The sequence below is a fragment of the Cryptomeria japonica genome, chromosome 4 (genome assembly GCF_030272615.1).
Source record: "Cryptomeria japonica chromosome 4, Sugi_1.0, whole genome shotgun sequence".
Taxonomy (NCBI): Eukaryota; Viridiplantae; Streptophyta; class Pinopsida; order Cupressales; family Cupressaceae; genus Cryptomeria; species Cryptomeria japonica.
The window spans coordinates 378,574,199-378,600,281 of record NC_081408.1 but is presented as its reverse complement, the minus strand read 5'-3'; the positions used below and the strand labels follow the sequence as shown (position 1 = coordinate 378,600,281).

General features: G+C 41.1%; 1 protein-coding gene across 3 annotated transcripts in view; it reads right to left on the bottom strand.

Annotated features, from left to right (window-relative positions):
- LOC131047558 (uncharacterized) overlaps positions 1 to 26,083 on the bottom strand; it is a 305,899-nt gene that overhangs the window by 138,153 nt on the left and 141,663 nt on the right. For all 3 annotated transcript variants that reach the window (XM_057981396.2, XM_057981398.2, XM_059219838.1), the window contains one exon: positions 9,228 to 9,342. In XM_057981396.2, coding sequence (XP_057837379.2) covers positions 9,228 to 9,342 — 115 coding nt within the window. The remainder of the gene's footprint in view (positions 1 to 9,227; positions 9,343 to 26,083) is intronic.

Sequence of the window (26,083 nt, the reverse complement as noted above, 5' to 3'; positions counted from 1 at the left end):
TGGAATCCGCCTAGTCCAAACCACTAGCCTCTTACTGATTGTGAGCGTGCCTTGTGTGGTCAACTGGATTGATATGAGCCTAACCTCGAATCATCCTACACTCATTGTTTATGCATTAACTTGAATGGTGATCAATATTCGGTGGTAATGGTTCAAACATCTTTCAAATGTCCTTAGAAGATTGCACTGAGCTTGTGTCAGTTTGTTCATTTTGATGGTGAGACCTCGCTCAGTAGGATTCCATCTAATCATTCACTCATCTTCCTACATTCTTAGGATTAGAATAGAATCTCTCAACCCTTCGTCCTTTGACATTTTTTCAATTCAAGTTAGTCTAGGACAAAGAGCATCGCCCAATTGAAATATCAGATGATCAAGTTCCAACAAATCAAACATTCAGGCATTCGAATGTAAGTCCCCTTGTGATTCCAGCATAATCACATCATACCAACTGTGCTTATCCACACGTAGAGACCCTACATACCAAAACCTTGGAGTTATTTCGATTGATCCTTAGGTAAATCTTCAGCATACAAATAACTTTGTTCAAGAGAGGATAAGATACCTTGGTATTTTATTACGTGTTCACATGTGCATGAAAAACACATCAACACTAGGACTCACCTAGGCTTAGAAAAAACAGCATAAAAATTTGAAATTGCTCAAACCTAAAAGCATGAAAGTCAAGCACATTTTGAAGAGTTTTGACGATTGTTGGAAGATGGTTAAGAGTGAAAATTATCATAAATGGCATGCGCCATGACAGCTTGTACGATCTCGTAGGCTTTAATTTGGGCTTGGTGGTGGCAGCTACAGCCCTCAGCCCCACCTTGTATCACAACAAGGAGCACTCCCTAGAATCCTTATGAGGGGTGTTGCCCCTCAACCCAACTAGGGGCATTGCCCCCAAACCCCCACAAGGGGTTTTGCCCCTTGAGCCCATTGGAGGTGGTACTCCCAAATCCCTGATCTAGTTTTAAAAAACAAGAAAATGAGAATCTTTTTGGGCCATGTTGAATGGAAGAGAAACATTTTTTTTATTTTTGGACTTTTCTCTAACTAAATTCCTAGTAATTAAATTATGTTTATACTTCTAGTTTGCTAAGTCAAAGCATATCCTAAGTAATGCTCCTAAGGATACACCAACATAAACAAGCTTGTATGACATACAAGTGAATGACTCCACATAAAGCTAGTGATATTGGGCTTTGCAATACAAGCTTCTTTTTACCATATTTCATGAATCCATGTTGTGAATTTTTGTTTTGTATGCAATGGATATCATAATCCACGAGTTATGTACACTTTAAAAACTTGATACGGACTTCTACAAGCAAGAGTTGGATGTGGAAGAAACCTTGAACAAGCTGCAGTAGTGCTTCTTGTTGTTTTATGGCTTTTGGTTGCTTGGTCTCTTTTTGTTGGTTGTAGTTTGGTTGCCAGGTGGCTGTGTTTTTTCTTTGGGCAGCATTTTGTAATAGGGTTTCCCATTATGAAGATTATTCCACCATATAGACCTGCCCAAGTTGAGAGAACCCCTATTATCAATAATGTTCCTATTGCTGATGAATTGTCTGACATGGTTCCAAGCCTTCCACATAGACTTGAATACTTCTGATCCTGCAGGGGAGATCTCAAAATTACCAGCAATCAGGTCCCCCATGGGTAAGTTCTTCCAATTTTTTGCCATTTTTGGGGTTGATCGCTGTATATTGTGTCTAATCAGAATTTTCCAAGGTTCATAGCCATCAAGGGCTTTACAAATCCAATTGGCAGCCAAAGCAATTCCCTGGATTTTAAGATCTTTGAGGCCCATACCGCCCTGAAGCTTAGATCTGACACACCAACCCCATTTGACAGCATGTTGTTTCCTGTTCCCCTTCCCATCTGACCAAAGAAATTTCCTGATTTGTTTTTGACGATAGTTGAATTGGTAATTACTAAATAGCCAAGCTGAGGAGCAATAGATGTTATATGATGACAAGATTTTTTGACAGACCTGGAAGCGACCTTCTAGGGAGAGAAAGTTCTTGTTCCATTTGGTGAGTTTTTTATCCACCTTATTCCTGAACCACTCCCACATTTCTTTCAGATTCGGGGAGACAGAGAAGGGAACACCCAGATATCTGGTGATAGTGTTCGGCTCTCCCCATTTCAATTCAAATTTAGACAGCCAGTTGGGAGGGGAGTCGGTCCACCCTAGCAGGGTAGATTTGTGGAGAGCAATTCTACTGCCTGGGGCCTTACAGAAAATTTCAATGTTATGGAGGAGAGAGGATAAGTTCCCCTCATCCTGGGTGAATAGAATAGCTGTATCATCTATGAACTGAACATTGATGATTTCTTCATTATTAGGGAGAGAAATACCTTTGACCCTCGGGGTTATACTGTAGTCCTTAAGAACATAGTGCATAGCATCAGCAGCCAGGACAAATAGGGCCGGGGCAAGTGGGCATCCCTGTCTAATTGACCTGGAAAGAACAATATTATCAGATCTGCTCCCATTTACATCGACAACAGCATTGGCATCGCAGAGTAGTGTTTGCACAATCTTACAGAATGTCTCAGGGAAGCCCAAACTTACTAACATCTGGACTATGAAACTCCACTCTATTCTATCATATGCATTTTCAAAATCAATCAACAGCGTGGCCCCATTCTGTCCTGAGACCTTAGCCCACTCAAGTGATTCCCAGCAGGTCACCAAGTTTTCAAGGATATATCTGCCTTTAACAAAACTTGTTTGGGTGGGGCTGATTATTTTTGGCAGAATTTTAATCAACCTGTTGGCTACCACTTTGGCCAATATCTTATAAGATACATTTAGTAGCGTGATAGGCCTCCAATTCTTAAGCAATGTCTTGTCTCCCTCCTTAGGAATGAGTTTGATAAGCCATTGATTGATTTCTTTGCCCAGGGTTCCTTTGCTGATAGCTTCCAGATAAAGGTCATGGAGATCTCCTACAATCCACTCAATGTTTTTCTTATAAAATTCCACCAGAAAGCCATCCAGTCCAGGGGACCTGTCATTGTCCATTGAGGAGATGGCCTTTGCAATTTCCTCTCTTGAGATGGGTTTCCCTACAGATTCATAATCCTCAGCATTAAGCTTGGTTGGGGTCAACTCCTTAATGAGTTCCCTAGCAGCCCTAAAGTCATCATTTAACTCTTCTGTGGTGAAAAGTTTTTGGTAGAATTGGGAGAAGCACTTTAGGATCTCCTCTAAATCTGTAATATGGGTATTGTTATCCCAAATAGCATTGATGTTCTCTTTAGCCTCTTTGACTTTAAGTAATTGGAAGAAGAATTTTGACCCCTTGTCTCCTGAGTCCAACCAGTTTAATTTGGTCCTGGTTTTCAACCCCCTAATTTTCTAATTTTGTATCTTCCTGGGGTGGTCCTTGATTGACACCAGAGTGTTAGTAAGGTTTTCATCATTAGGGGAGTTATGTAGGTTCATCTCTGCAATGCAAAGGTCTTCCTGAAGCAGTCTTTCTACCCTCCTGGCATCCTTGGCTTTCTTTTTCCCCACTGTTTGACAGAGGGTGGGCCATCTTTTAATGTTCAGGTTCCATTTATCAATCTTAGAGAGTCGGATCTGATTGTTCATATTAAACAGTCTGATGAAGGCCAGGGCAGAACAAAGATCCTCATCCTCCAAGAGTCTGGTTTTTAAGTTGAAGGAAGGAGGTCTTGAAGAGGGGGGGAGGCCAAATGGAGAGAGGTCAATTCCCATTATTATGGGGTGGTGATCTGACAGTGTGTATGGGGAGACAGAGTAATGATCTCCATTAGCACCTTTGCCAATATCAAAGTGGCATTTATTGAAGTAAAGTTTGTCCAGCCTGTAGTAGATCGTTTTATTCATCTGTTGGTAGTTACACCAAGTGAACCATACAGTGTTCAATTGGTCTTTTCTTCCAACAATAGGATCAATAAGATGTAGTTTATTAATCATTTTGTCCCATTGCAACCTTTCCATTCCCTTCCATTCAAATTTGTTGCCACCTTTTTTGTCATTGGCTGATTCAACCATATTGAAATCCCCCCCAATAATCCACGAGATATCTTCTAGCCCTATTAGCCAGTTCCATAGCTCCACCCTCTCTCTATAGTCATTAGGGGCATATACAGAGCAAATTCCAAACTTCTGGTCTTCCAGTTGAATAGATACATTTAAGGCCGATTTGTAGGGTGAAACCCATAGCTTTTAGCTCTTGTAGGAGAAGGCAATCCATGTTTTTATGGCCATTAAGGAATCTTTTGATGATATATTTCCGATCAGAGGCCTCAAGGCCCCTGATGTTCCAAGAGATTGTTTTCAGCATGACTAACTTAGTTGAGTAGGGTCCGTTTGGGATTTAAATCCCTCAAAACATTTAGGCCATTCCTCTTTATTTGTGATATTGCTAGCATCAAATGCAATAGAAGAGCAAGGTCGACCTCTCTTTTTCCTTGCCTTGGATATTTGTTCAGGGCCAAGGGATTCCTTCCTGGAAGCACTATCTTTACTATTCTTGGGGGATCTCTTCCTTCTAGTTTTCCTGTTTTTAACCACAGTAAATCCTTCTTGTGTATCTGTCGAGCCTTGTTCAAAGTTAGTGTTTCCAGGAGTGAACGGGTCCATGATGATCCCCACTTCTTGGGTGGTAGCTTGCTTTGCCTTAAGGGCATCAATAGGGGTGCTAGAAGTACAATAGGTATTACTAGCAAGGTCTCTCGTAGTGGCCTTTGAGTCAATGGGTGCATCTAGAGGGACTACTGAGACCTCATCCATAGTAGGTCCTCCCACTTCCCCTTCCAAGGTAGGAGTCTCATCAGTTTTGAGTCTAGTAAGATCTTTACATGCAGACAATTAAGGGTCCTGGTCAGAGGCCCTGCTAATAGTATCTGTAATAATTGGAGCACCCCTATCCATGTCCTCAAGGTCAGGTATCTGCCACGGGGAGGCTTCAATTTCCAATTTCTGCTTAAGAAGGTTTTGCTCAAGAACTTTCCTAGCTTCAACTGCTCTTCTCAATTTTTCCATCACTAGCTGTTGTGAGTTATGGGATCTTGGGCCCAGGAGAAGATCAGGGATGCCAACAAACTCAGAGGGGCTAAAGGGTGGAGGATGGGCAGCGGAGAGGGCTTCCTTAATAGCATTGTTGTAGTTCAAGATGGAATTAGCCATCGAGGGGGCTGAGGAAGAAGGGGGGGGGGGGTCGGGGGGTTGAGGGGAAGGCGACGACGGAGGGGGAAAAAACAGGTTGGGGGGGGGCAGAGGGAGGATCATGAGAAGGAATAGACAGAGGAGGTTCAGAGGGGGCAGTCTGAGTCATGGCGGGGGGAGGACCAGAAGGATGTTTCTTAACTCTATTGGTTTTATTTGTCAATAAAGGGCATTTACTTCTAAAATGGCCACTTACCTTACAGTAATGACAGACATCTATGCCACCCATGTATTCAATTGGACAGCAGAAGGTTTTATTGTCCAGACATCGCAATTTCGGTGGGGTAGACCATACCCGGTTTGAGGGCAATGAGTAATCTAGCATCAAGATGAGGGAGAACGGAGGGGGAGGAGTCAATTTTTACAATTTTTCCCAAGGGTTTTGCAATTTTATCAATACAAGACCAGAGAAATGGGGGGATATTTTTAATGGTTATCCATTTTGGACAAGATAGGGCGAGAATTTCATCATTACAAGCCTCAGGGTCCCAACGAACAGCCCTAAAAGACGAGTTCCCTACTGACCAGAACTGTTTATTTACAATCTTGCTTTGGCTTTCTTTATTGTCAAAAAAGATTAAAAACAGACCCTTCTGAATCATTCTACAAAATGAAAAATGAAACCCTAGTTTATTAACCCACACATCTTGCAGCCATTTGTTCATGTATTGACGAGATGGTACATTATTTACATCAAAGGCAGCAAAAAAAATAGCCAAATCCCTAAGTCTCGAAATCTCGGAAGAAATGGCAGAAAGCATTGAACCATTAGGTTTAATGATGATGCGCTTGGAGGGGGAGACCTCTCCTTGTGTTCTCGTGAGATGGGCTTCATCTTCATGCTGCTGTGCAGTCTCAAACTTTGCATCTTCAGGGAATAGAAACTGCTTGCCCTCCACCGCCTGACTGAAGGTTTTCCGTCTCACTCGTTTGTTCTCGGAGGAAGGAATGGCCGGTTTAACTTTGCTTTGGGCATCTTTATTGGCCTCCATTAAAGGCAGTAAGCGCACAGTAAATGCTCGAGGGCTGCCCAGCGAAGCCAAGGAGCCCTCGCATGCGGTGGCGTCCTGCAACCAACGACACCTCCGAAGTTTGTGCCCTAGTTGCAGAGCACCCCTTCCCTTTCCTCAATCTTTTTGATCTCGAATATAAATAGATAATTTTATAAAATTACCTAATAAATAAACTTTAATATATTAAATTTTATATTTTTTATATATTAATAATAAAAAACCTAAAAAATATATTTTAAAATATTAAATTTTAATCTATAACATTAATATGTTAAAGAAGAAGAAAAAGAAAATAAAACAATATCTATACGTTTTAATATGTGAAATTTTATAAAAAATAGAAAATAGGGCCATATTTTAATAGCCGCCCATTTGCATTAATTCCTATAGGACAAAATATAATAAAAACACCAAAGAAGACCTACAAATCCAAATAAATAAAATATATTCAATAGTTAGAATATATTAATAGCCGCCTTCTAATAGCATGGGTTTTAGTTAGTGGATGAGAAGAGCTACACAGCCGATAAGAGGACTTGGTCGTGGATACCTGTACCAAAAATCCAATACTTCCCGTTTCGCCCTACATCCCAATGTTTCACAACACCTCAGGTTCACCCATTTTGTTAGATCCTGACCCCCCATCATGATCTCCCCGGTGGTTCATACAAGAGCTATTGCTGTTTGATTGTTGGTCTAGAATCGCTACCCTAGGTTTTGAATATTCAATGCATTTTAAAAATATTTTTTAATAATCAAACTTTAGGGCCTTCTCTGTATGAATTTGGGCGAACTTAAATGAATTTTTAATATTTTTATGAAGTTCGCTGGATTTCGAATTTCTTCCTTGAAATTTGGCAAATGTTGTGACATAAGTAATATATTAATAAATATAATTTTATCAAAACTGAATATATTTCATCATAACTTTTAATTCAAAATTTTAAGAATAGTTTGGGAGATAGAACTTACCTTGCTTTATTGTAATAATCTTCCCTGCATTTTGTGAATGCCCTTGAATGAAGGGCACGAGTTTTTATTTTTTTGTTACAAATCTTTAAACACTGAACTCGATTCTCATGCTCTTTAAAACTTTTGATTCTAGCGTTTAAAAGGAAGTTGGGGGCTTTCTTCGGCGTTAGTAACGTTGCTAAAGGATTCAAGTTTATCTTAGAATTGCTAAAGCCTACTTTGGCTTGAAGTCTTCGATCTTTCAAATTGTTTTAAAACCCCCCTTAGATGCCTTTTCAGTGCTTTTATTGGCAAAAACAAGGGCATGGGAAGGTCGATAGCAAAGTCCACCTTCTTTTGTCAAACACCGAACTTCATTTCGTGTTTTTTTTTTAAAATTTTAAGCGCTTTGATGGCTCAAAAAGCAATAACAAGACCAAAAGCATAACCTCGCCTTAAAGAAAATGCCGATGTTTGGTTTGTTTTAAGGTTCGATTTTTAGAAGTAAATTTGGGCTTTACTTTGGTTTTGGCAAAGGCGTTAAAAAAAGAAATGATTGTTTTGTTTTAGTTGCTAATGTCGAATTTTGGTTGATAATTGGTATTTTAAAATGCTTGAGACTTTGGTGTTTTATTGGCCAAAGCAAGGGGATGAGAAAGAGCGATATTACCTCACCTTAGTTGCAAGTGCCTAACTTTGATCTTTTAAATATTTTAGAACACTTGAATTAATTTCGCCCCTTTTTCAACAAACATCATAAGCCACTCATGACAAAGTCGACTTTGGCTAATGATTTAAAATTTGAACTTTGGCATTTCATAGTGAAATTTGGAGTTTATTTCGGCCTTTTCAAACATTTTGGCAATAAACACTTCATTACTTTAGCCCTTTTTACCGAACTTTGGAATCATGTTCCAAATGCTAGCTTTTTCAAATGCTTTAAGGCAGTGACCTGGGTGATATCTCTACACTTTGAAGGCTCTTTCCCTACAGTAAGATTCAAATTTTCAGGCTCAGGTATACGGGCATGCCTTTGTCTAGTTCCTATCACGTTTCAAATTCAAGCTCTCTCTCTCTCTCTCTCTCTCTCTCTCTCTTAGACGAACAGAATTATTTCAGGACCTTGATGAGGCAAACAAAGGGAGGGGGGTCCTTGTCGAAGATGGGGAGTGTGTGCAAGGCACAACAAACTCCATAGATCCTTAAATTTAATAGTATTCCCCTTGTGGCATTGGGTCCAACTATCATAGAAGACATTGAGATTTACTTGAATATGGGTTTGGTTTTTAGGATTGAAAACCTATGGCCTAGCCTAGCTAAGCTTCATGCTTGGCTAACTAAGTTTTCGCAATCCTTGTTTGATGTTTTAGTACTCTACCCATTTGTGCAAGATTATTTTATTGTCATGTTTGATATGAAGGAAGATCATCGGGCTCTTCTAGAATGGGGACCCTAGTATTGGGGTTTTTCTCTACTAATATGGTTCCCTAAATTTTCTCCCTTCTTTGGCTTCCTTTGCCATGGCTCTTGTTTGGGTACATCCACCTAACCTCCAAATTCACTTTTGGTAGCCACTTAGTCTTTCAACTATCGATAATGCCTTGGGTAGACAAAGACCCAATATCTGTGATTTCAAAAGAAATCCACAAAAACATACTAACATATGTTGAAGAAAATAAATACAAGTAAAAAGATGAATATAATCAACTTCATAATTCAACTAGAGTACTTCTAGGAAACCACTATGTGCAAATTATTGCATTAAGATTTTGGATCCTACTCCATGATCCAATATGATGGGAAAGAATTGTGCACGAGTTTTTGAATCAATGACTCATGGAGTATGATCCAAAACAATTATCCAAAAATTTACACACAATTATTTCCTAGAAGCACTCTAGTTGAATTACTACAATGGATTGTAGAAATCTAATGTCTCTAACTTCACAATCATTTTTTCTATTTTCCAAAGGCAATAACTATAGTATTTGAAATCAAAGAATCAAAACAAGAGTGCTATGAAATATGAATCTTGATTAGCATGTCCATACCAGGATGCATGTAGTAGCCACCTGTTAGTTGACAACCGCACTCAAGCAAGTGACCAGCCAAAGTTCCTTGAGCAAGTTTATCGAATTCGTTCCAGTTCCAACCAAGCTCATACACCTAAAATGCATTATATCTCATTATAACTTGAATTTTTCGGATTCGTTCCAGTTCCAACCAAGCTCATACACCTAAAATGCATTATATCTCATTATAACTTGAATTTTTTTCCAAAAATAAGAAATTTTAAAAACAAAAGCAAATGAAAATTGATCTCAAAATAAGAAAAATTCCCATAAAATCAAGTTAGGAATACTTCAACAAAGTTAATGATTACAATGGTAGATATGATTGGCTACATAATGTTAATTTAGGAAGGTTCTAGAAGGGACATACATGCCATGATAACAATTCAAGGAGGCATTGCCATTTCAGGGAACAAAGAAGTCAATATGATGAACATTTGTCACTAACATCAGAACCATGAAACATAATTGCATCATAGACTAAGTGAGGTTAAGAGAGAAGCCATCATAAATACATGTGAATGGCACTTCATTTCATCCTACAAATATTTGTTCTAGAGTAACTATGCCAAAGAAAATTACATTATTTCTCTTCAAGGGCATTGATATTTAATCCACGTGAGCAGCTCTACTTTAAAAATGAATATAATTACAACTTAAACTAGAACATTGTATGAGAAAATCCTCTTTTCAAATTTGCAAGGGAAGCTCCCTAATCTAACCTACTCCTAAAGTCTAAAACAAATCATTTAGATTGCTTCTTATGCACATTGTAAAATTTATATTTTCGGGGTATTTTCATGAAAGTAAAATGTTGATAGCAATCTCTATCTTTCTTGATCTCGGCAGTTAGAGCAGAAGATTGAAGTACTCTAGCTTTCAACAGGTATTTTTGTTTATATGGCTAAGCTATAACATGAATTAAACACAAATGATATCCACTAATTCAAACAAAGATCAAGAATTCAGAACAATAGTAGGATTGATTGAACAAAGAAAAAATATGAATAAAAAGAAGAAAAAAGCATGAAATTGAAAAGGAACAATAACCCAAAAACATAAAAAAATACATTGAGGATATAAGATAGATGTTATGCAAACTTAAACATGAATCTTCTTTATTGCTAACTTGTCAATGTAATGTCCCCATTTTTAGCAAAAGTAATCTATGAACAATTTGCTTAGTTTCCAAGTTCTTCCTAAGGCTAATTGGTGAACAAGAGGAATCCCCGAAGTTCTTGGAGAGCACAGGTTCAGTATTGTAGGATTTTAATTCATAGCAAAGAGCTCAATTAGTCGTGCGGATCATCACAACACTTCCAGAAGTGTTTTCTAACATTTGGGGAGCTCTCCAAACTTCTTGGACAAGCAGTGTAGTTTTAGTAAGTCATCCAATTGCCTCTAATCATCATCTCAAGTCTTCAATATAATGTTGGTATGATCACAGTTTGGTTTCTATGTTGTTTTAATTCTTTCCACAACTTGGGTAAAATAATTTAAGTTTCTAATGTTAAATATTAAAGTGATAGCTTAAATGTAATATCTCTTTAAAAGGTGTTAAAGTGGTTTCAAAGTTGGACATCTAGGGCATGGGGTGGCCTATTTGTAATGTCCCAACTTTTAGCAAAAGTGACTTGTAAAAAATTAGCCTAGTTTCCAAGTTCTTCATGCAGGTTGGTGGTGGCTAGACCCATGGAGGAAGTTGCATGTGTTTTGGGTAGAACTTTTAACATTGACATGATTATAGAAGACCTACATGAAATAAACATTTAAGTATAATTGGTATTTATATTTGGATATTTATTTTCTTATACTTGAAGTTAAATCATGTATATTGTCAAGATGTTTGAGATGGATTTCAGATCTTTAGGAGTTATGATGCAAATTCTAGTTTTGGAGGATCTAATAAGTTTTCAAACTTAGTCAAATTTCAATGATCAGCAGTTTTTAGTGTTTTCTCATTGTATGTTTAGTTCTGTTATGACAGTTCGAACAGCAGCAAAAAAGCGTTATCAGATCTACAACAGTATTTCATCATTCAAACAAGGTATATCATTGTTATTTCATTGTTGGATTGATGGGTTCGTGATATTTGCTATTATCTAGGTGTGTTACAATAGTGTTTTCTATACCAGCACTTTACATCAGTAATTAATCCTCTTATTTTGGTGTTTATGATGCATAAGAACTAACTTTGTGATTCTTTGAATGATCATACTACCAAAAGCTATTATTGTTAGTGTGAAAAGAGATATTATCAAACTAGTATGCTTTCATATTAGTAGAGTCCTATTCACACTACACTTAAGCTCACATAGAGGTTATCCAGACTTTTGTCTCACCTCATGTAAACTCACCTAGCGTCCCAACACTTGTCCATAGAATCCTACACTTGTTTCATACTTGGAGTGGTAGTTTTAGTTTAACTCCTACCTACTCACCTCTGCTTGCTTGCTTTTACAAACAAGACTCAATTGTACATTTTACATTACAAGCTTATGATATTTCTCATTTTGCACATTGTTTATTTGTGGAGAGTTCTAAATTTGCAAGCAGATTTTTTCTGCTCCAACATGGTATCAAAGCAAGCTTGCAACTTCTCTCTCTTATTTGAAATTTGTGAGGGTCTTGGGCATCAAGTTTTCTAGGGTGCATTTTGAAGTGAAATGAATGTCATAGTTGCAATCAAGAGGGCTAAGGAATGACTTTTGACACAATATTTGGAGATGAAAATTTGTTTGTAGATTTTTTGTGCCCCATCCACGGTGGGTCATACAGAAAGTTGTACCATTTCTAGGATCCGTATGACCATACTGCTTTTGTACCTATTGTGACCTTTTCACACATCACCCCATTGCAAATGGGCACCCCCTTTTTTGCTTAGGTGTCTAGTTGTTTTCTAGGGTTTTGTTAATTTCGCAATAGTTCTTGATCTTCGGAGGCAATTCACTTTTGAAAAATTTGATTAAGTTTGTAGTTTGAGCTAGCATTGATGAAGGGTCATTAAAATTGTAGGGTGGAAGCGAAATGCACAATATTGACAATTTTGTAAAATGTTGTCAATATTGTTGATATGTTGTTAACATTGTTGAGTTGTTGTCAGAATGCTAAGTGTTGGTGTAGTGTCAGGTTGTCAAGTTTCTATGTTGCATTTGGGGTTAAGTGATTGAGCAAATTAAGAGTTTTCGCACTAAGGGGAATGTCAATCAATGCAAATACTTCCTAAAGCCCGACCTTGTTTTGTAGAATGCAAGATCTATTGAAAGTTCAACTTGACAATTGTGCACAATCAATTGAAACTCCGACCTCGAGGAATACAAACTTGTTTAAAAATGGTGAGGAAAATGCAAAATTGTTCCATACACCGCCATCAAACTTGACCTATTGCAAAACTTATTGAAACTCCGATCTTGATCAATGCAAAGCTGAATGAAACTCCGACCTCAAGTGTAAGGTTGTTTCAAAATCCAATCAGCAAAATTGCATAAACAGAAACAAACTCTAAGCAGCCTTAATGCAAGACATGAAAAAACTCCAACTAAGCCATGAGAGATTGCAAAATGGTCACAAAGTTTGACCTCATGGAATGCAAAATGTGTGTGGAGTCCGCCATGGTAGACGAATGCAAATCTGATCCAAAGTCTGACCTACATCATTTCATAACTTGAATTAACTCTGACCTAGATGAGAAGAGAAGAGTGCAAATCATGGCAAAAGTCCAATCTCTATAATGCGTATTCCTTTCAAAGTCCAATTCAACATTGCAAGAATTGCCTAAACTCTGACCTAAGGTATTTGATAATTGCAAAACTTGACAAAGGTCTGATCAGTATCAATGTAAATTTTACATAAACTCTGACTTGGGGAGGCAAAGTCTAATCAAAGTCCAACTTGCATCAATGCACAATTAATCTAAAGTCTGATCTTGGTTATTGCAAATTCAATTAAAACTCCAATCTTCCTTGTGTAGAACCTTGAAAAACTCCGCTTTACATATTGCAAGAACGATTTAAAGTCCGATCTATGATTGATAAGAATGCAAAGTTGTCAAAGACTCCGATTCGTAGAGGAGGTAACACAAAACATTTTAAAACTCCAACCAACCTAGTGAAGGAGTGTAAAATTCATCAAAAGTCCGACTTGGCAAACAAAGCAAATCTCAAGAAAAGTCCAATCTTATGATTGATAGGAATGTTGTAGTATCCCTTGCTTATGTATGGAAGAATTGATGATTTTGATTCAAGGAATATTGTCCAACAAGTTACATACAATCTACAACTAAGCACTTTACTGATTTGCAAAGTATATAGGAAACATATATCAATTTAACTACCAAGGGAACAACTTAATTTTTCATCAATACTAGAATTGACATTATGTCAAATAGATGTCATACATGCTTCAGAAATATGGGAGTTTGAAGTATACAACTGTTGCAATTAATTTCTGATCACTATTTCAGACTTTCTAAGATAGACAATGACATTCATTGATACATGAACAAAGATGTAAGTTTGCAACTGATCTCTAAATCGAACCTTGACAAGATAGGATTCCAATTAAGCACACTTGAATTGGCTGAGTACCAATTCCGAAGAGCAACCCTTCAGAGGATCTTTCACCCCCTCAGTTATGCAATCACTGGGGAGGTATCGTTCCCAATGATTCAGCTGAATACTTGCAGACCTTCAAGCTCCACAAATGCTCAAGTAGATGCACTAGAGAAAATAAACTTCGATGCCAAATGAGAGACCCATGGGGTCTATTTATTCACTTTTTAGAATCTTCCTCTAGAAGCCTCTTAACTTTCTAGAAGTATCCATAACTTTCTAGAAGTATCCATAATAGAATCTTCCTCTAGAAGCCTCTTAACTTTCTAGAAGTATCCATAACTTTCTAGAAGTATCCATAATAGAATCTTCCTCCAGAAGCCTCTTAACTTTCTAGAAGTATCCATGTTGACAGGAATAATCATTATGTTATGTTGGTATATTATGTTTATGTTGTCGTCGGTAATAATGAGTTACGGCGGTCAGTTAGTTAGCCGACGGGTAGGTAGTTGGAGTCGCGACGGTTGTGTCGCACCCCTTCGGCTGTCATATATTGTACCACCTCCGGGTGTTGGAGGACATGTAATGTTGGCGACAGATTATAATATGAACATCTTTTGACATTAATGGCAAGCTTATTCTGGTACTTCTTTTGTATTTGCATTGTGCATTGCTGTTCGATTTCTGTATTCTTCCTGTTTACCCAGTGAGGTAAACATTTGGCGCCGCTGCCTAGACGAACTCGGGAACGGAAGACACGGATGGCGCACAGACACAATGGGCCTACCCGTTGGTGAAGTAAACCCGGAGGCCGACGACGCGCGGACAGAACTTTATACAGGAGAAGACGCGGCAATGCGAGAGTTTTCAATTTTGTTCCAGGTGGCCATTCAGACATACGTTCGACGAGAAGCAGCGGAGGCAGAAATCCCACCAAGTGCCGTGTGGACAGCGCTGGAGGTTAGCCCGGTAGTAAACCGGTTAATGAACCACCTCCCCCGGTTGCTTGCAGAGGCATCGCTGGCACAACAGGCCCACCTGGAGGAGATTGCCCAAGAAGAGCGACGACAACAAATCCTGCAACGCTACGAAGAGAACAGCCGACGGGAAACGGAATGAGATGGCGCCAGGCCAGGAGGAAATTGAACCTTTGACTTATGCCCAATAGACTAAATAAGGACAAAAAATAAAAAGATACAGAGTGACGAATGGGAAGTGGCACAAACCGCGTTGAATCTCAGACAGCAGATAGAACGAAGGCGTAGGCTAAGGCAGCTTGCCGAGGGACGACCGGCCGAGGGGTTGCCTGAAGGGAACCCAGGAGGTGTCACGGAGGTTGCGGAGGCAGAGATAGACGGAGAGAACTACACTGTCTACACTGTTGTAGGGCTGCCAGAAGGAGTCACGGAGGGTGCCGAAGGAGAACTCTATAGTTCGCCAGAATACCATCATAGGGTAAGAAGCTGCGAAGATTTGGTGGAACAAACAAGGCGAAGTCTAAACCTGATCGACGCTACCAGAGACTTGCTCAAGAATTTGTCCATTTCAGAGGATCACCGAAGGGAGCCGGGCACGGGTGACGGCGAAGGGGAAGCTAACCGCACGGTAGTCGCTCTCACGCCACAAAGGGAGGATCACCGAAGGGAGCCGGGCACGGGTGACGGCGAAGGGGAAGCTAACCGCACGGTAGGTACAAGGCAGAACACCGTACCTTTGGTCACCACCACAAGAGACATCAGCGGCATCCGAGGGAGCAGCGCCGGAGGGCAGACACGGCCACAACCGCCTCCAAGTGGACGACTTCCATCAATGGCGACCAAACAAAAGTTGCCCAAATTCAACGGGGATAGCAAAGATGATCCCGCACGGCATTGCCGTACCTGCGAAACCATCTGGACAGCCAACGGGGTGACTGACCAGGATGAATGGATGAAGCAGTTCCCCGCCTCACTATGAGGAGTGGCTATTGACTGGTATTCAGACTTGGATAAAACTGGGGTAACTACGTGGGATGAATTGAAGAAAGCATTCGAGAAGGAATTTCGGCTTCTCCGAGATGATAATGAGATAGTCTCCGAAATCTATGGAACAAAGCAAGGAAAGAAGGAGACCGTACGGGCGTATGGCCGCCGACTGAAGGAATTAGTCGGAAAGATGGAAAGCCAACCGGCTGATGGCTTAAAGAAGCAGTGGTTTGTCGAGGGTTTGAACCCTAAGCTACGACGAAAGATGAAAATTGTGCCTCCGACATCCTACAATGATGCATACAACCGGGCCATGGACTTGGAAAGTGAAAATAAGACGGCCAAAAAGAAGAAGAATAGATCTTCGTCATCCTCTGAAGATGATACGTCGGAAGAAGAGAGTAGCAGTGATGAGAAGCCCAAGAAGAAAGTCACGGCCCTTCAGAAGGATATGGAACGAATGTTAAAAGAGTTTAAGACAATGAAGGGGACCACAGGCAAGGATGATGAATTGTGGTGCACGGATTGTAAGGAGAACGGCCACACAAAGGGTGCCTGTCCCAAGAAGGCATTCTGTGACATCTGCCAGATCATGGGACATTCTACGAAGGAATGCCCATACAATCTGAAGGCACGTAACCAGCAAGTGCTCTTTGCCCAGGAGCAGCCCTCCACATCGGATTCAAACAATAATGCATCTTCCGGAGGCTACCGAGGAAACCGACAAGGCAGACGGGGGAATAATAATAATTCCACTAGAAACAGGGTCCAATACGATGCGAAGGGACGCCCGATTATCCAATGTAGGGCCTGTAATCAGTGGGGGCACTTCGCCCGTGATTGCACGAAGGAAGCCACCCCTCAGCACCTCTGTCGTTGGTGTGGGCCAGGCAACCATGAGGACGCAAATTGCCCACAAGCAGGGGTTAATCTCCTCAACATTGAGAAGGCTAAGAAGACTGGTGAGAAAGAAGTACTGGCGATCACCCGCGCCCAGATGAACAAAACCACTTATCCCGACCCCCGTATGGAGAAGGAGAGATTACGGGAGGCAAAGGCCAATATTGAACGTGAGATGACGACCGAACGACGAGACAACGAGGTGGCGAGTACATCATCCCGTACGGAAGCAAAAAATAACATCATTGGGCAAATCTTGCAGATGGAGGTGCCGATAAAGGTAAAAGACCTTCTAGACTCTATGCCACAATTGAGGACTGCCATCCTCACCAATGTGCAAAGCACCGCAGCGTCGAGTGCCCCACAGGTACGGGTTCCCGCCACCGCATCGTCGAGTGCACCACAGGTAGGGGTTCCCGCCACCGCTTCGAAGAGTACACCACAGGTGGAGGTTTCCGTCAGCCCTTCGACTGACCCGATGTTACTAGCCTTGAGCAGTGGTAGACACCTAGCTGTGGTAGAAATGGGTATCCGTGGGACCATTCTGAAGGACACCATTGTGGATGGTGGATCTGGGGTGAATGTACTACCAGAAGAAACATGGAAGCGGCTGGGGAAGCCCACCCTGTGGCCACCCACATTCAACCTGGTGGGAGCGGACCAACACGACATTAAGCCACTCGGCCTGTTGATGGCCCACCAAGTGACGATTGGTACGCAACCATTCTTGTTAGATTTCGTGGTTATTCCCTCGAAGAAGAAAGGCTATGACACCATCCTGGGGAGAACGTGGTTGATCAACGCAAGGGTAAACCACAACTGGAAGAAAAATACACTTTCCATGGAGAAGGGAGGGCGGAAATATACCATTGACCTACACACCCAAGATGTCGGCGAAGAGCTCGCCTCTTCCGACTCGGACTCAGAGGACTCTAATAAAGGGGAAGGGGGTCCCGATGAAAGTAAGGGCAAGAACGTGATGGAGCCGAACAGTTATGGGGTGCTCAAATTGGAGGGATGTTATGAAGATGAGGTATGCTCACTTAATGGGCTCTTCCACTGGCAAATGGGGGATTACGAAATGTTCCAAAGCTACAGGCTAGAAGTAGAGGAACCAGAGCAACCAGAGCAACCAACAGAGGTGTACCTGCCGGAATACAAAGAATATTGGAAGGGAGACGCCCCAAACCCTGGCGACGTAAATAATCTGAAGAGTGTCGGCAACGATTGGAACCCTGTGTGGAAGGCCGCAGCCTTCAAAATCTTTATTATCCTTCTTCTTCTTATGTACGGGAAGGAGATCGTGGTCCCTATAGAATTTGTGGTTCCAGGTCTTCGGATGGCCATGGAAAATAAACTTGCCACCAATAGGTTTAAATTGAAACCCTATCACGCGAAGCGCGCAGGGGACCCGAGAGGCCGGACGGACACCCGAGAGCCCGAAGGGGGACCCAAGAGGATGGAAGGGGACCTAAGAGGCCGGGCAAGCGACTTGAGAGGCACAGGACAAAAGCAGGAGACTTTTGGGCGAGAAAAACCGAGAAGAATGAAGGGCAATCCCAGAGACAGGGGACCCGAGCCGAAGACTCTCTAGACAACTTCAAAAAAAAAAAAAAAAAAAATCGCACGGTCGTACGACAGCGACCGTACGGTCAAAAAAAAAAAAAGAAAAAGAAGGGGAAAATGGCCACCGTACGGTGGGACCAAGGTGACAAGGTGACACCACCGTGCGGTGGACGGTGCACCACCGTGCGGTGGAAGCACCGACGGTGGCACCACTGTGCGGTGGCATCACCGACGGCGGAACCACCGTGCGGTGGAAGCACCGACGGTGGCATCACCGACGGTGGCACCACCGTGCGGTGGAAGCACCGACGGTGGCACCATCGTGTGGTGGAACCACCGACGGTGGCACCATCGTGCGGTGGTCACACCGTGCGGTGGGAGCCACCGAAGGTGGTCACCAAGCCAAGACATCAAAGACGCCGCACAACACCACCACAACGAAGAACAAAACAACCCCGCACACCGCCATCACCGCACAGCAAGGGGTAAAGGGAAGAAGACGCCGAACACCGCACCAGCACGCCACCACGTGATGCGAAGGGTAAAGCACGGGCCGACCGCCACAGGTAGACCAAGTAGCCGCACGATCGGAGGTGCCAATGCTGTTGTTGACTGTATAGGGAGGTTGTATGGCCGGGTAGCCATCGGGGACATTACAGTGCCCTTAAAAAAAAACGACGACAGCCAGATTTAAAATGATTTGCTGGAGTTTGAAGCCAGGACACTGGAAATTCAGAGTGTAGAAGAAGGGTTTTTGGCATCTTAAAATATCACAGAAATGCTTCGTATGGTTTTGAGGGTTGTAAATTGGTGTTGGCGGCGGGGGCGCTGCCCCTCGACCCCGCCCTGTACTGCGACAGGGAGCGCACCTGGGGCACTGCCCCAGGACCCCGCGAGGGACGCTGCCCCTCGACCCCGCTGGGGGCGTTGCCCCCAGACCCCCAGTTTATTTTGAGCTACAGAAGACCACGGGAAGTGTTGTGGTTGTCCGTATTGTGAGACAGAAGCCTGCAGCTAAGCATTGGCAGGGAAGCCATAAGCCGTAGAGGGAGACGGAATTGGAGGTTGCGAACAAACAGAGTTTGAGGGAAGGCATTGCAGGTCCGCGCAGTTGTATGACACCAGGGAGTTATTCAGTTCAGTTTTTAGCCTTTGGGGAGTGTGATGGAGGATTTGAGTTGGCTCCTAGCATTTGTGCCAACGGATTGTGGCCACCTCCAGGCATGACTGGTACGCTTTGAGGAACTCGGAGTATGTCTCGGCTGGACGTGAGGTTGCCTTGGTGGATGCACAAAGGGCTCGGGAGGAGCTGACCACCAGGTTGGAGGCAATAGTCGCGTGAGACTTAGTTCAGCGTACCCAGGAGTTGGATGCCGAGAGAGCAGCACGGGTGGCTATCGAGGACAAATTGGCTAGGGAGACAGAATCATTTGAGTAGCAGTTGGTGGAAGCTGAGACTGAAAAACGTGTTTTGCAGACAAGTTTGGGTTAGGCCCAGGAGAACTGTGATGGCAAAGGAAGCAATATTGGTGAAATCCGCACTTGAGCATCAGATGGTAGTAGAAAAGGGTTTTCAGGCGAGGACGCAGCAAGTGTATAAGATCCGGGCCCGACTGGCGTCAGTAGTTCCTGCCGTTCATCTCTATTTTGTATTAAGTCGTCGAAGTCGACTTCTTTTCTTGGGGGGGATGATGTTGACGGGAATAATCATTATGTTATGTTGGTATATTATGTTTATGTTGTCGTCAGTAATAATGAGTTACGGCGGTCAGTTAGTTAGCCGACGGGTAGGTTGTTGGAGTCGCGACGGTTGTGTCGCACCCCTTCGGCTGTCATATATTGTACCACCTCCGGGTGTTGGAGGACATGTAATGTTGGCGACAGATTATAATATGAACATCTTTTGACATTAATGGCAAGCTTATTCTGGTACTTCTTTTGTATTTGCATTGTGCATTGCTGTTCGATTTCTGTATTCTTCCTATTTACCCAGTGAGGTAAACAATCCATAATATTCTTATAAAGTCTCATTGCACTTTTTAGATAAAAAAGTAACTTTATAAAATAAAAAGTGCACCTCAATTTAAAAATATAACATCTTGGCCCCAAATAATAAAATATAATGTCTCCAAGAGCATAATGAGCCATCCATTCACCAAATAAACGCCAAAATGACTCTCTCACCACAACCATCTGCCTACGAGAGTCTGGAATAGGCAAATCCACGTAAAGTGTCATGTCATACTAAAGAGGGGACATGACAAATGTTAAACATGTCTAAAGTCCGACTAAGGAATGCAAAATCGGTTCAAACTCCACCAAGGCAAGAAAGGAGTGTTACACTCAATCAAAGTCTGATCTGCTTTTGTAAATTCTGAAGGGGTAGCTGACTTGTCTTTGTAAATGATGTGATTTAATTTGAAAGAGAGAGTTGTAAAGTCGGCCTTAGGGGTGAAAAGGTGTGTATCTTTGGAGTAGCACCTATATAGAGGGGTGAGTCTAAGCCATTTCAAAGTCATTCAACACAATTCCAGGCAATTCAATTTAAGAGCAGGGCTGTGTGAATTTATATCAGACCAGCAGCCGATTTTTAGGCAAATTTGATCACTTTGTTGAGCATGTTTGCAATTGGAGATGGTGCGATTTTGTTAGAAACAAAGTTTAATGCTAATTAAAGGGTGATTTCCATCCATTGTCAATGAGATTGAGGTGAATTTGTGATCAGGCCTGCTGCATTTCAGAGTAAAGGCCAGGTTGCAGGTGGATTTCAAAATTATCTTCATCCTCTTTGTTTCCATTTGGTGCGAATTTATCAAGGGCTTGATTTGAAGTAATTTCAGACCTTCCTTCATCTGTTTTGTCCCCGATTTGGTGTGAATATTGTCTCTAATTGAAGTACTCATCATTTTTGTGATATTGTTAGCGAAGCTTGCAAAGTTCTAATCAAATGGATTCATCAATTCTTTTATGATTTCAAAAGATCTCATCTTACATTGATATGTTTCTTAGCCTTCTTTACATCCTTGCATATTTGCATCCTTGTAACTTAAGGTGTTTTAATTTTCAGGGGTCGATGTCAGCTCTAGGAGGTATCTCTCGAATGGCTCAAATGAAGTACGATACAAAGGAGTATTGTCCGAGTCCAAGATCACTTCAAAATGGAAAAAGGTTGGAGATACCAACCTTGGACATGTGGATATTGATGATTTCAAGAAGCAAATGTATGGACGTGATGGATGCTTACCCTCAACAATAGCAAGGAGGATGATGCATAATGGAATTGTACAAGCAGCTGATTTTCCCCCTACAATACAATGCAATGAGCTGATTGTGGAATGTGCAAGGCATTCTGATCCTCAAGAGAGACAAATATGGGCTCCTGATGGTAGAGTGTTGGCATATCTTCGAGAAGTTGCAATCAAGGAAGCATTTGGAATCCCCAATCATAATTCCACAATTTACAAGTCAAAGGAGGAAGCAATGAAAATTTATGAGGCAAAGATTGAAGCATTACTCAAGGATCCAAAGATGCTCTTATGCGTTGATTTCAAAGAAGATTATGGAGACCTCGTCCTTTTGTTAAACCGAGTCATGGGAACACCTCAAGGTGTCGTTTTTCAGCCATGGATGTTTTATTTCATTGATGAAATTGCATCCGGTGTGAAGATGATAGATTGGGGCATTATAATCAGTTATAATGTGGATGAACAATTGAGGAACTTGGAATGCACTCGATCTTTCTACATGAGTTCGCATAAGAAGTTACAGGTAACAAGGATTGATATGTAAAGGGATGGTTGGAAATAAGAAAGATCAAGTCAAGGTGTATGATTGCTATCCACAATTGCATCTACATGAGAAATCTCATTTCAAGAGAACATGCGATGCCTTTTCAATGTACATTGTCAAAACTCTACAAGGGGGTACTCATCAAAGATTAACACAAGAAGCTAAAGACTTGGTGAAGAAGTCCGGTTCATGGTACATTCAATTTCCCAAGTTCACATATATCCGAGTTCAAGGAATTGTAGGATGTCCTTACAAGCTTCCAAGATATCCTACTGATAAGATGATATTGCTTGAGATCACAAGCCCATTGTCCACATACGACAAAATTCAAAGAAGTGGGCACAAGGCTAGAGTATCCTTTCCACTTGCAATTGGGAAGATGATTGAGTCATGTCTTTCGACATAACCAGCTGAGAAATCTGATGAAGAAATACAATTTTATCCTCTTTCCCTCTAAAGATCAAGATCCAATTTTGATACTTATCATTGCATCAAAACGATAAATGAAAGAAAGTATAAGCATAGAGTTGATCTTGAGGATTATTGGGCCAATGCAGCAGACGAGTTCGAGATGAGGAAAAGGATGTGGTCAAGATTGTCAGTGTGTTTGATTAGACTTTGTGAACTTTTTCCTATGCCCGATCAACTCAAAGATGATGGAAATTATGTTCAAGTCCATTATGAAAAAGAAAACAGTAAGCCACTTCCTCCTCTTAATTGATCCGATCTTGAAATATTTACATTGATGAGACCAATTACAAAGTATACAAGGTGGTGGGTTGATCAACAAGTTGAAAGAAAAGAATACTTCCTTGACTTATGAATTGATGAGTGATTTGGAGTCACATTCATCTGATGATGAGGAAAATACTGAAAGCACAAAGAGAGATTATAGTATGCAAGAAGATGAAAATTCAAGGAAAAGGAAAGATACAACAAAATGTTCACAAGTTAGAAAAGCAAAAGTAAGGAAGGATGCAAGTGAAGAACAGAGACAAAAGTGACAAAGGGCAAGTATGACTCATTCTTCTACTAGTACCTCATTGGTAAGAGAAGTTGACTCTTTAAGAGATAAAAATGGGAGATCAATGGCTGAAAAATGAATCACAAAAGGAACTTGAGTTAAGATCTCCAATTCATGAAAATCAAAATGTGAATGCATTTGTCGAATCAATTCAGCAAGAAAATCAGGAGCATGAGTTTTCACAAGACATTGACATTCCTATTGTAGATTGCCTTATCAAACTAGGACGTAGGAACATTAGTAGTTGAAGATTTAGGAAACCCAGAAATTCCCATTCCAAATACAGATTTTGATGAAGGAATGATTTCAGCACTAAAGGGACTTTATTATAAAGTAACTTTATAATTTTTTAATAAAGTGACCTTTTAAATAAATTACAAAGTTACTTTATATTATAAAATAAAGTGACTTGAACAATAAATTATAAAGTCACTTCATGAGATAATAATAAAATGACTTTATGAAGTCATAATGGACGCCACATTGGAGGAATGAATAATTAAAGTGGGAAATATTTTATTAAAAAAATAAAATACTTGCAACCCTAAAAGTGGCGTTAGGGTTTGACGGAGAATAAAGAGACATTTGGGCTTTCATTTTGGCATCTTTGGAATCATTATTTTTTGGAGAAATCATCTTTGACACTCTAGAGCTCTTCAAGCTAGGGTTTGCCAAGAATTATTTGTGAAGACGAAATCCTTCACAAATCTGAATGTTTGCAACTGTGGAAGATCACCCAAGGGTATAATTTACAAGCAATTTCACACAAGGATTGCATTGAGCTTATTGCAGGTTTTACGTTATTCAGGAGCTACAACCAGCTAGGATTTCAAGTTTACTTGTAGGTGGAAGACATATTGCTTCCAATTTGGAAGTTTGATCGCCATATGTTGATAATAGCTTGGACGACTAGGGTTTGGGATTCAAGTTTGTAAAGATTTTGAAGAACTTAAGACTTGTTTGAAGCTGCTACAGTGATTTTGTACATTGCTACAGTAGTTACATACTTGCTATGGTGCCCTGAATAGTGAGTTTTCAGAGGCGTTTTGGGAATGGTTAGCTAGCCGACCTTGTCCAAGAAGCACCCAGCTAGCTACAACAGTCTCTTTTGGTAGGTTTTTTTATTGTTTTCAGATCCAATTAAGTGAGAATCTTAAGTCTTAAGGGCTGTTCAACAGTTCCAAGCGGTTTGGAAGGTGTTGTTTGAAGATTTCGGACTGCATTGTGTTGTTCTCTGCCCCAGATTCCACGTCTTTGACAAGGACCCTCATTGTTTTTGACTTGCTTTCTGCATGAGGAAGAGAGAGAGAGAGAGAGAGAGAGAGAGAGAGCGCTCAAGGACATGTACACCAAAATCAAACTCGTTGTTTCAACACCAAACCAATCACCAACTTCATCCCCAAACCTGAGTTAAGTTCGGCTCTAGTGGAAAAAAGAAAGCGAGTAAATCATATTTTTAAATGCCCCTCCTATTCCCTTGAAAAAGCCGAGCTTTAGGCCGAAATGCTTGGTTGCCGAAATGCTTGGTTGCCAAGTTGCTTGCAAATTCCTACAGGAGAACCTAAGTTCAAAGTTTTGTTTGAAGAAAGTTCGGCATTTACTAAACTAAACACCTGTTGCTCCCCTTGAAAATGCCGAACTTTCATCGAAATTCACACTATTCATGACAAAACTTCTATGTTTGCAGAGTCTTAGGTCAGAAAAGTTCGAAGTTAAAGCGGAAGTTTGGGTTAGTGGTCATCGTTTCCTCAAAATTCATAGGATTCCAATGAAAAAGGGATGAGTCTTCCTCATTATGGGCCCCCAAGCTTCAAGAAAAGGGCAACAAAGACCCCCTCCTAAGCATGATCAAAGAATACCAGCATTAAATCTTTATGTTTAAGAGGGATATGGGTTGATGAAGTAAAAGAAAAAAAAAAAGGCAAAATCCAAGCACAAACTAGGCCCTAGTAAACTTCATTCCATTAGCCAAGCAAAGTGTATGCCCTTTCCTAAGCAAAGTTCGGAGTTTGCAAGACCATGGACATTCCAAAAAACTTGCAAACCCCCTTGAAAACACTGAACTTGGGACCTAAACTGATCAAATTTGAAGAAATTTTGGTACTTTTAGACAAAAACACTTGCCAACACCGAGAAAAATACCGAAGTTGGTAAAAATTTAAAGAAAGTTCAGCATTTACTGAACTTTCTACTTGCAAAATCCGTGGAAAAGTCCGAGGAAAACACTGAAATTGACCTATTCATAATAAAAGTTCAGTATTTTCTTGATGTTTTGTCTTGCCACCCTCATGAAAAGGCCGAAGTTTTGGCCAATCAATCAAAATTGTGGAGGGAATGGAGCTTTGTTTCCAATGAATCTTCAAATGCCAAGGTAGAGACCGAACTTCCTCATCTTGTGCTAGCATTTAATGATGTTATAATTCCCCCTTCTAATGTTGAAAGTCTTCTTTCCCAAGTTTGTCTCAAAGTTGGGTTTGCAATCACAAAGGTCACATTGGGAGGCATCAAAGGCCTTTCCTAGAGCAGTCAAAGGCTAGTGTTGATGGAGACTCAAAATTAGGGAAAGGCTTCACCCCCCAAAGTGTTTATCCCAAGCTCATGCAGTTCATTGCTTCCTCCAAGCCAAGAGACCTTCATAGGCACGATGATAGAGTAATGTTCAAATCACATGAGGGGGGTAATCAATTTGAGTTCCTCTGGGAAACGAGAGAATGATGAAATAATGATTTAGACCTGAGTATTCACGCAAGGTGGACGACTCACAGGAGGCCGCGTGGAGATGCTTAGGATAAAGCATTACCATCCAGAGCACCAAATGAGTCGGAAGATCCCCAAGATAAAGCCAAAAGGGAGAATGCCATGAAAGCACCCTGAAGACGTCAGTGAGTAGACCCAATGGGCAAAGCAAGAAGGGTTGGATAAGAAAGGGTCCTTACCACCACCATCGGTAACAAGTTGAAAGCTAGGGCATGAGATTGCAAGAAAGGTCACAGAACAAACAATGCTGCGCGAATATGTAGAAACAGAAAATGAACAGCTGGA